The sequence below is a fragment of the Micropterus dolomieu genome, linkage group LG22, assembly GCF_021292245.1.
Source record: "Micropterus dolomieu isolate WLL.071019.BEF.003 ecotype Adirondacks linkage group LG22, ASM2129224v1, whole genome shotgun sequence".
In the NCBI taxonomy this organism is placed as follows: domain Eukaryota; kingdom Metazoa; phylum Chordata; class Actinopteri; order Centrarchiformes; family Centrarchidae; genus Micropterus; species Micropterus dolomieu.
Genome location: NC_060171.1, coordinates 32963610 through 32979042, shown reverse-complemented (window position 1 = coordinate 32979042; position 15433 = coordinate 32963610). Strand labels below are relative to the sequence as shown.

Sequence of the window (15433 nt, the reverse complement as noted above, 5' to 3'; positions counted from 1 at the left end):
TTAGTGAATTCTTCTGGATCTGTGTGACGTGCTTGTCCTTGACCAATTATATTTTTAGCTGAAGCTGCTAACGACGCATTTTGTGATTTGTTGCAGATTTGACCCTTTTAATTTTAAAAAGTGTTTCTCCCCCCTAGAATTATATTTCTGCCTTGATGGAAAATCTCTGAAAGACCATACAGGCCAAGAAAAAAAAAGTAATAAAGTATAAAACTTAACAGCAATTATAAAGCAAAGAGCAATAAAGTTTATTGATCTTTGGGAAAATATTATTGCAGCAGCAAAGGCAATATCAATCCCGGCTGAATATAGAGAATACCCTTTAAAAATACTGCACACCCATACATTTCTTTGTGTATGTGAGAGCTTCTATATAATGTCTGTGTCAGTAAGAGCAGGGTGTTGATTGCGACTCTCGGCAGCAGTACAATGTGCTCGAGTGTTCACTGTTTGAGGTTTGGTCCTAGTTGCCTGCACTCCACCATTTCCAGCTCTGTGTATAAATAAACAGCAGTCACGCTAGTTGCGCTCTGATTGGACACCATGTAATGATCTGTGAAAGGCCAGTCAGCAGTGTCACACCGTGAACACCCTCCTCCGTCTAATTAATACCAGACCTCAACACACGACACAGTCATGCAACATGCCAGTCACCTCATGTCACTCCTCTACATGTGGCTCCTCCAGAGATTTTAAACATATTTCATCAAATATCTGCAATGGATGTCTGGATATTTAGACACTTTCTCAGCAAATATACTGTATTACTTTCGGTAGCCAATAAGTGTAAAAGATGCTCATGTTGTACATCTTTTGTCACTTTCAATAGTGTCCTTGTCAGCCTATTGCAATAATTTATTTATTTTAAACAATTCATTGTTTTCTGCATAAAGCAGATTTGTGTGTCAGCATCATAGCTGAGGAGGCGGCAGATGTAAGCATTTTGGTTGTTTTCAACCTTCCCAATGATTTTGAGGAACTCATGAACTTCGCCTGTGTTTCAACCAAGGTCTTTTCAATCTGCTGTTGTGGGTTTGTGGAAAGTGCTGCTAGTGTCAAACAAAACAACAAAGTTCAGTGCTGCAAACTCCTTAATAATAATAAAAAAAAGATTTCAAAGAGCAGGAACTGCAACCCAGGACTCAAAACTGGAACTACATTTCTTCAGTCAAATTGCAGGAAAGGTTCCTCAGATCCTAAAAGGTTCTTTTGGTGGAAACGCAGGAAAGGTTCCTAACAAAATAATCTAAGCTCAAACATCCACTCACTGTCACAGTGGTGCAGGAGAGTTGGGACCCAAATGCAGACAGTCGAGATGACAAGATGATTTGGTTACATGATGAAAGGTACGTAGGTCTAGGTCTGGGTCAACATTCAGTAAACAGAAGCTTGAACACAAAAGCACAAAGCGTGAAACAACCCTAGTAACTAGGACTAACTGACAGAGGAACAAAGGATCTGGGCAAATATCTGTACAGAGTGGCTGATGAGGGAATGAGATGCGTGTCCTGTTTAATTCCTCTTCTTTAATTCTTTCTATTTTCTTTGTTGCAAATTACATATGTTGTATTTACTGTTGTAATAACAGACAATTTGAGTGTAATTCCTATCTTTTATTTTAAAAATCTTCTCTAATCTAAACATCATCAATAACCAATAATATCTATCATCCCTAAATTTGGATTTGATAGAATTATGAAAGTGGTTTAACATCAGGCAACTTCCCTCAGCTCTTTCTTCCTAATGAAAAGTGACATTTGTGCAAGCGTGCATGCATAAACACAGTGACACACACACACAGACAGACAGACAGTACGGAGTACTTGTGCTGACACAGCTGAGAGCACACACATGTATTTAACAGTAGACATACACTGAAACTAACAAAACCGTACATACAAACACAACTGTGATGCAGTCACAGTCACCCTGACAATAACACATTCAGCAAATATATATTTGTACAACAACAGCTGTGCAGTATAAATCTCAACTGTTTTGTTTTAGCTTAAGTGCTCAAATTAAATGTGTGTTTGTTTACATATGTGTGTATGGAGGACACAAACTCCATTGCAACACATTTACTTTTTGTGTGATGTGTGTGTGCATGCGTGTGTTCTGATTAAGGCTAGCTTAAGGGGCACATTTCAACCAGGGGCGGCTTGTCCAATTGGAGATAAAAGCTGTGTTCCAAGTTGGGAAAAAGCAGGTTTTTGAGTCAGTTGTTAAGGTTAGGGTAAGCCTCCAAGAAATGTAAGTCTATGTAATGTCCCCAAAAGTGACCTAAATAACTGTGTGTGTGTGTGTGTGTGTGTGTGTGTGTGTGTGAGCAGAGGGGGCGGCGGCCCTAAGTGTGCTTGTGATGCAACTCCGCTTCCTCCTGGATTAAGTGTCAAAGTCAGGGTGGTCCCAGTCTGGGGGTGGTAATCCTGCTGCTGTGTGCAAGTCCTCCTGCCTGTGTTCATATACACACACACGCACATACATATACACACACAAGCCTCGTGAGACTGTGGGTATTTATTTAGAGTTGGTAAAAGCAAAGCTGCAGATATGTTGGAAAGTTCTGATGAGAGCAGTATTTCACCGACCAGCCGCTGGCCAAGAATGACGCCATCATCTGCATGATTAAAAATGTTTTGTCTTTTGGATTTTGAGAATGCTTCTGTGACTGCAACACACTCATGTTAAACATAAAATAAATATTTGTTTCTGTGTGTTACACTAGTATTATGTGTTTGTGTATTAAATATGCAGAAATAATCTCTTTGTTTGGGTTGAACATCCAACAGGCTGAGAAAAAGGACCACAGTTTGCAAGTAAAGTGCAAGTAAACCAACCAGCGAATATGAATCACAAGGAAGGATGAGCGTGGTGTGAATATAAATACGATGATTTATTTCACTTTAATTAGTTCATGATCTCGGCAGATCAGATACATAGGCATATAACAAATAGACTGTACATGTCATCCTTATTCACAGTTTCAATACTGAGGAAATGTAGGAGTTCATACTATTTACAGCTGCGGTGTTATAAATACAATGTGAGTGAATGGGCCTCCATAGTTTTAATATCATATCATCATAACAAGCTTATGCACAGCTGATTGTGTACAGCTGGTTATTGTGCAATGCTGAGCTCTTTGAAATATTAATGGAGGTGATACTGTGTATGATGGCTGAGACATGAACACAGAAAAGGATCTTTCAATACAATTTTAGTCCCAGTTCATGACAGCAGGTATTTCATTGCACTTTTCATAGAGCATGTCTAGACCATATCATTTGTAACAATATTAACAGAGACCCAACAATTCCCACCATGAGCAAGCACTTGGCGACACAGGCAAGGAAAAACTCCCTTTAAGCAGGCAGAAACCTTGAGCAGAAACATGACTCAGGGTGGGTGTATGGGGTTATTAATATTACAAAATTATGAATAAAGATGAATAAATACAGGGCAGCACCATGGAATCAGGGACCAATAACCAAATGTGAAAACAGTTTCAAACAGGGTTAGTTCACCTATAAATGCCACTGGACACTATTTCCCTTTAATAGAAAAAAAACAAAATAAAAGTGTCCAACAATCAGCGAGCATATATGCTGTAAGCGTGGATATGTGTTAGGGAAGAGCGAGGAAAATGGCAGATGTGATCATGTGGGTGGTTACGTCCACAATGGTGGGCAGGCCCAGCCCAAAATGGCATGGACCACAGATACATAACCTTTAATGCAGAGTTCATTCCATCCAAACTGGATTAGGATTTAGGAAAAAGACTGAAAGGGGAAATCCTGGACAAGCTGTTTGAGGTAGAAACCTAAAGTTATTTGAACAACTGCAACTTCAGTATGGGATCCCTACACACATCACTTTTAAGTTCCGGCAGTTATGACACTACCTCCAAACACGCAGAGAATGGGCTCAACTCTGTAAACCATCTGACATTGAACACTTATTGGTGTCAGCAACGAAAGGGCTGTGTAAAAAATAAATCCCACTTTTCAGGGTGGTACAAAGCTCAACAACATGTGACACCCTGAAGGTCAGAGGGAAATGAAAATGAATGTTATCATCCCAGATGAGAAGTGGATTGAAGTGGATAAGTGGGGAATCTGTAAGGAGGGACACAAACTTACCAACAATCCAACAAGGAGAGAATTCAACTGGAAGATCAAAAGGAGGGTTTTCTTTACTTAAATCTCCCATTATTTTATCCAAGTATAGGGACACCTCTGAACTGTGTTGGAGAGAAAATGGACTGATAATACTCACATTTTAAAGAATTGCCCAAAACTAATAGACTATTGAATTTAGCAGTCAACGGCTATAAAACCAGATATATGTTTAGACTGCTTTGCTTTCCTCGATCTTTACCAACTAACTTCAATAATTTCTTCATCTAAACCATCAACCTGCCTCTTAGACCCCATCCCGACTAGACTGCTTAAAGAAGTTTTACCCTTAGTCAGCACTTCTATACTAGATATGATCAATCAATCTTTATCAACAGGCTATGTACCACAGTACTTTAAAGTAGCTGTAATTAAACCTCTTCTGAAAAGACCCTCTTGATCCAAATGATTTGGCAAACTATAGACCAGTGGTCAGCAATCGGCAGCCCGTGGGCCAGAACCGGCCCACCAGCAATAATGTCTGGCCCATGGGTAGATTGCTTTGATAGCAGAAAAATAAATAAATTAATAACAGCTGGTGCTGAAATAGATCTCAGTCACGAAAGCAACAGTTACTCACATAACCACTTCCTCTTAAGTGATTGTGCCTCTAAAATAAAAGTGCATGAACATCCTTTGCAGCAAAGCTTCATGTCGAGTTTATTGAGAGCTTTTACTTTGAGGAGTTCTGAAGGACAATTCAAAAGAGTCTCTGTCTTGACACACCTCGGAAAAAGCCGTCAGTAAAGGTGTGATTGGATTCCCCTGATTTTTCTCAGGGAAATGAAAATAAGTGTCCATAGGTTTATGAATGCAGATCAAACTCGCACAAACTGCAGCACATGCTTTATGTGAGCATGTGTTCTTTCATTGAATTTGTTTAACAAGGGAGAAAATAATATCCGTAATAAGATACAATTGATCTCACTATCTACACGTCTGGAATCCCGCACAGTATCAACTGAGCTAAACACACACATGATTTTGTATGGTTTGACTTTGTTCTGGCCCGCCATATAACGGCTTGGAAAAATTTGGCCCGATGCCAGACTTATTTGCCGAACCTTGCTATAGACCTATATCTAACCTTCCATTTCTCTCTAAGGTTCTGGAGAAAGCAGTCGCCAAACAGCTGTGTGACTTTCTACAGAGCAATAGTTTATTTGAGGATTTTCAGTCAGGATTTAGAGCTCATCATAGCACAGAGACAGCACTGGTGAAAATTACTAATGACCTCCTTATTGCATCAGACAAAGGACTTGTCTCTGTACTGGTTTTATTAGATCTTAGTGCTGCATTTGATACCATTGACCATCAGATCCTATTGCAGAGACTGGAACATTTCATTGGCATTAAAGGAACCGCTCTAAGCTGGTTTAAGTCCTATTTATCAGATCGATTTCAGTTTGTACATGTTAACGATGAGTCCTCCATGCATGCCAAAGTTAGTCATGGAGTTCCACAAGGACCTGTGCTGGGACCAATCCTGTTCACTTTATATATACTTCCTTTAGGCAATATTCACAAAAAGTGAGGAAACACTCCATAAACTTTCGTTATTGCGCAGATGATACTCAGTTATATCTATCGATCAAGCCAGATGAAACTAATCAGTTAGCTAAACTCCAAATGTGTCTTTGTGGGCAGCCATACCAATATAAACGCTGCTGCTGCTGCTGAATGACTGAAGCTAAGCAGGTTTGGGCTTGGCCAGTACCTGGATGGGAGACCTCTTGGGAAAACTAAGTTGCTGCTGGAAGAGGTGTTGGGGGGGCAGTCTTCCCTCTGGTCCTAATAAACTGGATTATTATAATAAGATCCCAGTGCAGTGATGGGGACGCTGCGCTGTAGGAGCTGCCGTCCTTCAGATGAGACGTTAAACCGAGGTCCTGACTCACTGTGGTCATTAAAGATCCCATGAAACTTATCGCAAAGAGTATGGTTCCCCGGTGTCGTGGCAAAATTCCCAACCTTTCTTTCTATCTGGCCATCTAATCATCCCCCGTAGTAATTGGCTCAATGTTTCCCTCCCTCTCTGCCTCAAGCTGATGTGTGGTGAGCATTCTGGCGCTAAATGGCTGCCGTGCATCACCCAGTTGGGTGCCCCACTTCACTGTGAAGCGCTTTGAGTTTCAATGATAAAGCGCTATATAAATGTAATGCATTATTATTCAGGATGTTAAAACCTATTTTTATGGCAAAATTAGTCCTATCACAGTCTATCTTTGTGTGTTTTCTTCTTTTCTGTCTATTTAATCGATTATGTTGCTCCTTGCTCGATGACCCCTCTCAGCTCAGAAGTAATTGGCCTCTTGCTGCAGGAGCCTGGTGGGTAGAGTCGAGACTCTAAGAGAGATTTAGCTCACCTGTCCGGCAACAATAAGCTGTATCAGCCCCACCTCCCCTGGCTTCCACCATGTTAAGGTTCCTTTCTCTTTTAGTTATGTAAAATAAGCACATTTTAAGTTACAAATCAAGAACTAAATGTAAATTTTAAAACTGATGAAATTGCAAGGGATCTTTAAATGGATGTAGTAAGAGAGAAAAAAAAGATGACAAAATTAGTACTGCAAAAGTCAGGAATATAATTTGAAAATGTACAGTAAAATATGGAAGCTGTACAGTTTGGGCAGGAATGTGCAAAATATTGACCAATGAATGTGCAAAAGTTCATTGTCAGTTGCTGATGAGGCCAGCTGCAGATGGGAAGAAACTAATCTTGTGACACTCCAGCCTCCTGTCAGAGGGGAGTGTCTCCAACTGTTTGTGTCCAGGGTGGGAGGGGTGAGCCACAACCTTTCCTGCCAGTCTTCTGCATTGTTCCCTTCACCCTTCTCATGTTTAATGGTCTTTTTTTTTTAACGTTACAACCATTTTCATCAAATGTATGTATTGTGATGGTTTTAGATCTCTATTGGCTACGTTGGCTCTTTGAACACTGGTATAACGGTACTCTGCTGGAGTACATAACTTAAAGAACAGATTAAGTGTTCTTCTTGTTGGTTTCCCCGGGTCTTTACTTAGTTGAGGTTGAACTAATTTGTATTGATTCTTCTACCAGAGCAACTCTGACCTCCTGATATCCCTTACATTTCAATGCACAGTCTCAGACACATAGGGTTTCCCTGACACAGTGACCATACAAAATGATTACAGAGGTAAGATTTATTGCAGGTCTTTTGTATTTAATTTAATATGATTTTACAGGTGCTCATGTTGGTGTACTGTATATCCATATGCACATGTGTACTGTAGTCTCTCTGTATGTGTATGTGTGTTTCCAGGTTATAAACAGCATCAGTCCTGATCTGGAGGACATTTGAGGCACATAATGATGTATAGAGTCCTATGCCAGGAAACCTAACTTGATTAGCAGCTAATGTGGCCTGAACGGAGCACATCAATCTTCATCATGGCCCTGCCCTCCACCGGTGCTGAGTGTATATTTGGACAAGTGTAGCCAGTTTATGTAGAGAGTGAAAAAATATAATAAACACTTGGATTAGGAACCCTTTTGAACCAGCGAGCTTAAAACCGTGTGATTTAGCACTGAGCTGCGACTTGATTGCACATGAAACGCAGGCGATGACACTTTCCAGAGTTGCAGCTATATTTCTCTCCATCCTTCTCTCTCTGTGAGTATGGAGGTTTGTCAGCTCTGTCTCAAATCAATCCTGATGAAGATACTTAAAGTCACACCAAATGCTGTGAACTCATTCACAGTTATCCCCCAAAGTGCCCCACAAACAGACTGGAAAAGTAGCAGACACATTGTAACAAAGATTTCTTCAGTGAAACCGCTGATGAAAAAGTTCTCCTACTCCAAAATTTCACGAGGTCAACAGTATAAATACTCTGTTCATGTCACAAATGCCAGTAATCTAAATATGTGCTGCATTTTGTTTTTTTTGCCGGGGCCCTGTGCGTTGGCACCATAGAGTGTAAATGATGATGTTAGTCTTGTACGACTTTTTTCTCAAAGTGTCAGAGAACACAGATTCTGTTTGTGGAACAGATTTTAAACGTCCAGAAAGTTTTGAACATGAGCAGTAAACTTGATGAAACAGAGAAGCTATTAAAGTCCATGGGTTACAATGCATTAATTTAGCCCATCGACATGAAAAGGTGCCACATGCACATTTCCAGAGGTAACAAAAGAGGAGGGAAGACTAAATCCTGCCTGCATGTGTGCTGACTCAGCAGGGATGATATTAAGGAAATTTGGTCTACAGGAGAAACAGATCTGAAAGCAACACAGAATGCCTGAGAGCTGCACTGCATTATATTATTACATTACATTTAAATAACTGTCACCTGCCGCCTGAATTTTGTGTTTCCCTTTATATAAACTAGTGCTTTTCAACAATTGGAGCATAGGAGCATGTAAGCCTCCCCCCGACTCAATTGGTGCAAAAAATGTCACGAGAATGCAGGAAATAAAGTGATCAATGCTCAAATTTTCTGGGGAAGACACCTAGAGCCCCCCTTCATACGTGTCTCCTTCAATGTTGAAACTAAACCTATGCTCTTGCATTTCAACAACAAATTACTAAAAAAAAAACAATTACTAGAATGCAAGAAAACATTCCTAGAAAACAGTCTCCTGATTTAGGCTATGGTCTGGAATTTGGCAAGTATATCACACTTATTCATTATTGACCATGATTACTGACTTGGCTTTTCATCTTTACGTGCTTTAAAATTGTGAGTTTGGCTGCTGAACATTTTAAACTATGTTCCTGAGGATTGAGACCCCGACCGCTGGGGTGGGTAATTTCACAGAGGGCCTTCTCATAAAACACACAGACCTCAGCAACACAGAATCTCACTTCAAACTAGATTGAAAAGTTGGCCGCCCTGCTGATGTTTAAATCAATGTCATTAGTTTTGCAGTTGTTTGGTCATAAACCAAAGGATTGGACAAATAGGGAATTTTGACCAGATGATGGCACTAGGAAAAAGGCCTTGGGATCACCAGTTAAAAGTTATTTCAATCCTTCCTGACTGGCTGTGAGTGTGTGAAACAAATATCATGGCAATCCATTCAATAGTTTCAAGACATTACATTTAAAACCACAAATGTTAACCTTATGGAAAAGTCAGGGGATCACCAAAGTGAGTAGGATGTATCCTCTGGACACCACGGATGTCTGAACCACATTTCATGGTAATACATCAAACAATTGTTGAGAAATTTCACCCTAGAACAAAGTGGTGGACCAACCAAACGACACTGCGAACATTGCCATCCCTAGAGCCACCCCACCTGCATGTCCAACAGAACCTAGAACTTCTTTATATGCATAGTGTTTCTTTTAGTGTGTGCCACAGACTTGTGTTTGTTGTTAATATAAATGTACATTTATGCTAGACTTAGACAAGAAAATAGAGTTCCGTTTGTAATAAAAGCATTCCCCTTATACCTCTTTTTAATCAAATCATGTGAATTTGCCATGAACAAAACATTTGCAATAAAACAAAATGTATCAAATGACAGTTGACATTATTTTAACATTAGTTTTCAAAGGCATTCTGCATCAGTTTCTCCTGCAGTTTTTCCCCAGCCAGTTCAGAGATTAAATTTATTTTGAAGTAATAATCCACAGCATTTTCATATAAATACTCTGTGACTGATTATTACAACAGTACTTCAGTGATTCAACCTGATGAAAGCTTTTACATGTGGTGCTCTGAACACACACACTGTCTGGTGGGTCTTTCCCTGAGATGTCTCCTCTGTCAAACAGGAAGTGATGCTTTTCTGTGTCTGGTTTGTTTGGACTGAATTGAAGAAGATCTGGATTTGAGCAGCCACAATGGCTGAGGAGAGAAAGGTGGATGAGTGTGAAAGTTCTTTTTGACCTTGGAAAGTGTGACTAATGGTTATTTTAATTTTTTAATTAATGGTTAATGTAGTTTTTCTCTATTGTTTTGATGCACAAACACCAAGAATGTGTTTCAGTTTGCAAATGTGTTCTCCAAAAGGTGTTGTGTTCACCAAACTCTTCATACAATCTTTAGAATCACAGACTGATCTCTAAAAAGAAAAAACTGAGCCAAAAAGCCCCTTACTCAAGACAGCAAAAAAGCAACCTTCTTTTATAACCTAGTGCATCAAATCACAAGGTCAAACCTACGGCCATTTAGTGCTGATACAAGAGACTGAAAACAAAATCAACAAAATCTTCCAGGCAGTCTGTTGACTGCTCAGTATATTGCCCGTGAATTTACATCAGTTATCCACATAAACTGCTGTAATTCTCCCTGGCTGGACACCTCAGATAAAATAGTTTGTGTGACGGATCCAGCTTTAGCATCATAGTAGTTTCATATACAGTATCTCACAAAAGTGAGTACACCCCTCACATTTTTGTAAATATTTGATTAAATCTTTTCATGTGGCTGTGTGATGTGTTATTTTGAGGGGACAGCAAATTTACACTGTTATATAACAGTGTAAACAGATTTTGCTGGACACTCACTACTTTGTACTGAAGCAAAGTGTCATTTCTTCAGTGTTGTCACATGAAAAGATATAATCACATATTTACAAATCTGAGAATAAGACAAAATATTATAATCTGATGGAGGTTTCATCTTGAAAGCACATGTCTATTTAGGAGTTTGAAGAACAAGAAAGTGTGTATAAATGAGTTTGATCATCAAAAACAGACCTAAAGATTGTTTCAATAGGAAGTTAATTAAAGTAAATATATTTAGGGCAAATAGCAGCTGAAAAAAAGTAACTTTGGACAAAACAAACTACATTTAGAAGAAACAGCTGTGTTTCTGAGGTGGTCTTATTTATAAACTCAGCATAATCCAGTATCTAGAAGTTTGTTCCACTTTACCCAGCAGGCTGCGCGCCCAGAAGAAAAGCACCAAAATCACATCCACATCCCCGCTAGAGAGTTCAGACTGATGCTAAAGCTCAATTCATGTTAAAGATCTCTGACCACAACCCATCAGCACAGTTTGTTTTCTCCCATAACAAATACAACTGAGAGGATTTCCCTTTTGTTTGAGCTGCTTTCTCATGAGGATCTTTTACTGTTCAAACACTCACAGAGACCATCAGATAACTAACATTTATTAATTCACTTTGCTTTTAGAAGACTTTGGAGATCACTGGAGGGTGAACAGCCAGTCGAGCCAATTACAGTGGGTCATGTGTTAGTATGAAATGCGCCCCAAAATCCCCCAGAGACAGAGTGCCAAGCGTTCAGATAATCCAATACTTCTCACTTCTTTTCTTTCCACCCTTCCTTCACTCTCTTCTCCATTCTTTCCCCTCTTAGGTTTTCATCATGTTTTATTTACACATCTGACCAAAAGAATCCTATACACAGGAAATGCTTGTGATTGTTAGTTCCTCTCCTCTAATGTGGGGAAGTTTATTTATTTCAACAAACATTCCTGATTTGCAGCACTGGCCTCGCACAGTCGAGCTTTTTCAGACGAGCGTGTGTCTAAGCTATAGGCCTATATTTAGACATGGCTGCGCTCTGTTTGTAATGATGCTGTCAGCAAAGCACTTTGATTTCATGCAGGTGTCATTCTGCAGCAAGTTGGCTCAGAAAGGTTCATTTAGGACTTTCTTTGCCACCAGGCCTTACCAGATACGTAATATAGGATTAAGAAAAGAAGATTGCATAGTTGGATAGTCATTTATAGTGATTTATAGAGAATTTAGTCAGGGAACCAGGTGGACAGGGCATCTTCAAACTTGGAAAAAGAAATCTGCATCTTGCAGTCGACCTCAGCAGGTGGAGTTTGCGCGGTAATGAAAGGAGCATGACAACTGAGCGAGCTCCATCTACTGAGGAATGTGATGCGATTGAACGCTCTTAACAGCTAATAAATGGACCTTGAGTTAAGAGAATTTATTGGTCAAATTTACTGACTTTATTTGAAAAATCCAAAGAAAGAACTCGTTCTGTCAGCTTGTGCTTTTATTTCAAAGAATGCTGCTACTCTCAACATGATCCAGGGTCAGTATTGCCAGTATATATCAATTTTATCAATGTTAGGTATCACCATTAGCAACACAAATTGTACTATGAGGATTTAAATACAGTGACCTCTCTCATTTTCATAGGCTCTTCTAATACAAAAAGGGCGGAAACACTGATTACTGAATGCTGTCATAAAATCAGCTGACAGAAATTTCAATATAAATCTGAAAAAGTGGACATTCATGAACAGCTCAACTCAACATTGGTTGTCTGTGTAATTACCAGCGAAAGCCAAGATGCTTAAAACTGCAAGGGGGTGAAAACATGGCAAAAATGTGTTTTGTTTTTGTTTTTTAAACTAGAGTGCAGTGTAATTCTCCTTCACAGTGGATTTATCATGAGTCCGAACTTTTGGTCCATATGTTTTTGGAGAGCCCAGGGGACGTAAGTGGATATTGAAATGGTCTGTAATCCTCATCTTTGTTTCCTTAATGATGATTCTTCTCATCAATCTGAAGTTGATACAACTTCTGCCAAGAATATATTCTCAACGTCCTGGATGTCTCCTGATATCTGTATCTGGTCACTTTGGATGTTTCTTTTACTAAATCTAGGACGCAAACAGCAAAACTCAAAACCGCAGTCCTCTACAATGAGGTTTGACAATTCTCAATGAACACCATAAGCTTCAGATCTTAAATGAAAAGTAATCAGTTAAACAAGTTATTTGTTTTTGTTTTTCAAAAACAATCTATTACAAAAATGAAGAACTTTAGGTTCTAGTTTTACTCACAATTTTAAATAAAGCATGCTGTCATTTTATTACAGAACTAAACTTTATTTTGCACATAAAATCCAGGTCAGAGTTGAATGTAAAATATAATTTGATTACATTATTGAGCTAAACTTTATTCTTATATTGTACTGTATCTCCAGAGTGCCAAGATACTGTGAAGGCTACACGGGGCTAGCCACGACATTCAAGATACTTCTTTGGATTACGCAACCATATTTACACTAAGTCTTTTCTTAGTCATGTATGAAGAGAGAAATACTACATATTTGAGCTTTATATGTATAGTCACAGGACAATGACGACATCCTTATATACTATTCCCCCATTGTTGTATCATGCATTAAATTGCACAGCCAGACTTTGAGGAGCAACAGGTAAAAATATCCACAAACCTGACAATTATACATGGGTAAAAATGTCTAAAATCTTAAACCTCCCTGCTGCTCATTTTCATTGTCTGAACAGTACTTTAGATGATGAAGATGGCAGAAATCCAGAAAAAACAGTAAGCAGAACAGTAAGCTGTCTCATAGTAACTCATGCAAAGCTTTACAGACATTTTTTACGCATCCATGCGTAAAATCCATCAAAGTATAAATTCAGTGTCCTCATTTAAAATGCAGTACTTTGTCGGGGTAGGCGAGTGCCAGGTAAGAGCAAAAGGGGAATCCCATCTGGTAAAACTGATGCGGTCGAGCACCGAGGACCACAGACGAACTGAGAGCGGGGCATTGGCGCTCTGCGCATGTCTCCGCTGACAAGCTGAGGATGCTGCTTCGCATTTCGTCTTCACTTTTCGATAAGATACTCTCAATGCTAAAAGCTTTTGATTTATCCCTGCTCACAACATTTCCTTTCGGCCTGTCCTGCGCAAGTGAAGCCAACGTTGTGTTTCCTGCGCAGCTGACGGCGCAGAGCGGACCTCTTTCTCTTTGTCTTCCGCTGAACGCTGACCTTCTGGCCTCTGCCTCTCGGCGGAGGGACGCGTCTGGGAGATTCACACCGTCCATCCACAACGAAGCGTGTCTCGGCGCGGGACATGGCTCTGGTAGGGGGGCGTCAAGCCTCCTCCCATTGGACGCAAGGGTGTCTTGGTTGGGGGACACGTTAAGTCTCTGAATGGGGGGTGTTTGCGGCTGTTCAGCGTGGTTATATTCTACAAGAACAGCTTTGGTGTCTGGTTGTGTCTCCATCCTCTCCGCATCCTGCCTCGCTGGTACCTCTGTTATCCCCGAGCCAGAATGAGGTCTCAGAGAGGATCGAGGGTCCCTGGATGGTCCCTTGGTGCGCTTGTGTCCAGCGGCTTTGGGGTCCAGGGGCTCCTGCTGGCTCTTCGCCTTCCTCTTTCTCCGGCGGTAGTTTCCGTTCTCAAACATATCTAGGCACTTCGTGTCCAGCGTCCAGTAGCTGCCTTTGCCGGGCCGGCCCTTCTCTCTGGGCACCTTGATGAAGCAGTCATTCAGGGAGAGGTTGTGGCGGATGGAGTTCTGCCAGCCCTGCTTGTTGTCGTGATAAAAGGGGAACCGGTCCATGATGAACTGGTAGATGCCGCTGAGCGTTGCGCGCTGTTCCGGTGCGCTCTTGATGGCCATGGCGATGAGCGCGATGTAGCTGTAGGGCGGCTTCTGCGGAGGCTCCTGGCGGGCCGGCACAAAGCTCAGGGCAGCAGGCACGACCCCTCCCCTGTCTCCACCATACAAGTAGATCAGCGGGGGACCAGAGAGGCTCAGAGCCGAGGATGGCACTCCGAGCGACGGCAGACGGCCGTGGTAGAGAGTCATGACGTGTGTCCCGGGGAAAGTTGAGCCTGCTCCCGGAGCTCCTCTCCTCCACTGACTGACTCTCCAGACTCATGAGGGCCCCAGAAAATGTTAATAATTGTTGTACGTTTGCTGTGTTATGTTGACTTTGCACTGGGAAATAAATTGTCCATCATAAACAGTCGGTGGTGTTCTCAGCCCACCCACATTAATTAAAATTTCATTGCGCTGAAACTCCCTCATGCCCCCCCCTCTGCCCGACAGCCAATGAAGTGCCGGGTTATTCCCTCATCTGTTTATAGAATTAGTCGCTTGATAAGTCTGCCCACCCAAGTTGAATCAAGCTGTGTTTATTTGGAAAAATTTCCGGGCACCCAATACATAAACGCACTGATGTGCTGTTTGAAATATCACGTCCACCCCTGACGCTGAGAGTTGCTCACACAGAGAGAACAAGCAAACATAGCCGAGTCCTTTCTGGGAGTTGCTGTGGGTTCGCTCAAATGAAAACAAAGTGTATAAAAAGGGAAAATAACTTAAACAATTTCGTTTAACTCGTGTCAGGCCCTCTTCTTGCCTCCAGTCCGCCATACAGGGCGCAGCGGGGACGCTTTCTGTGTAGGAATTGATTAGCAAACATCCCACCACCTTTATTCAAAAGAACACCTGAGGACAAAGTAAATAATGGATGTCTGACAAGATATTATAATAATAATCACAACAACAATGGTACAACTACTACAG

At 40.8% G+C, this 15433-nt stretch overlaps 1 protein-coding gene across 1 annotated transcript; it reads right to left on the bottom strand.

The window, feature by feature from the left end:
- Positions 1 to 12998: 12998 nt before the first annotated feature.
- On the bottom strand, positions 12999 to 14788 carry foxl1 (forkhead box L1). Its single transcript, XM_046038253.1, has one exon. It carries the CDS (start codon positions 14708 to 14710, stop codon positions 13538 to 13540), a length of 1173 nt encoding a protein of 390 aa, XP_045894209.1. The 5' UTR covers positions 14711 to 14788; the 3' UTR covers positions 12999 to 13537.
- Between the last annotated feature and the right edge of the window lie 645 nt (positions 14789 to 15433).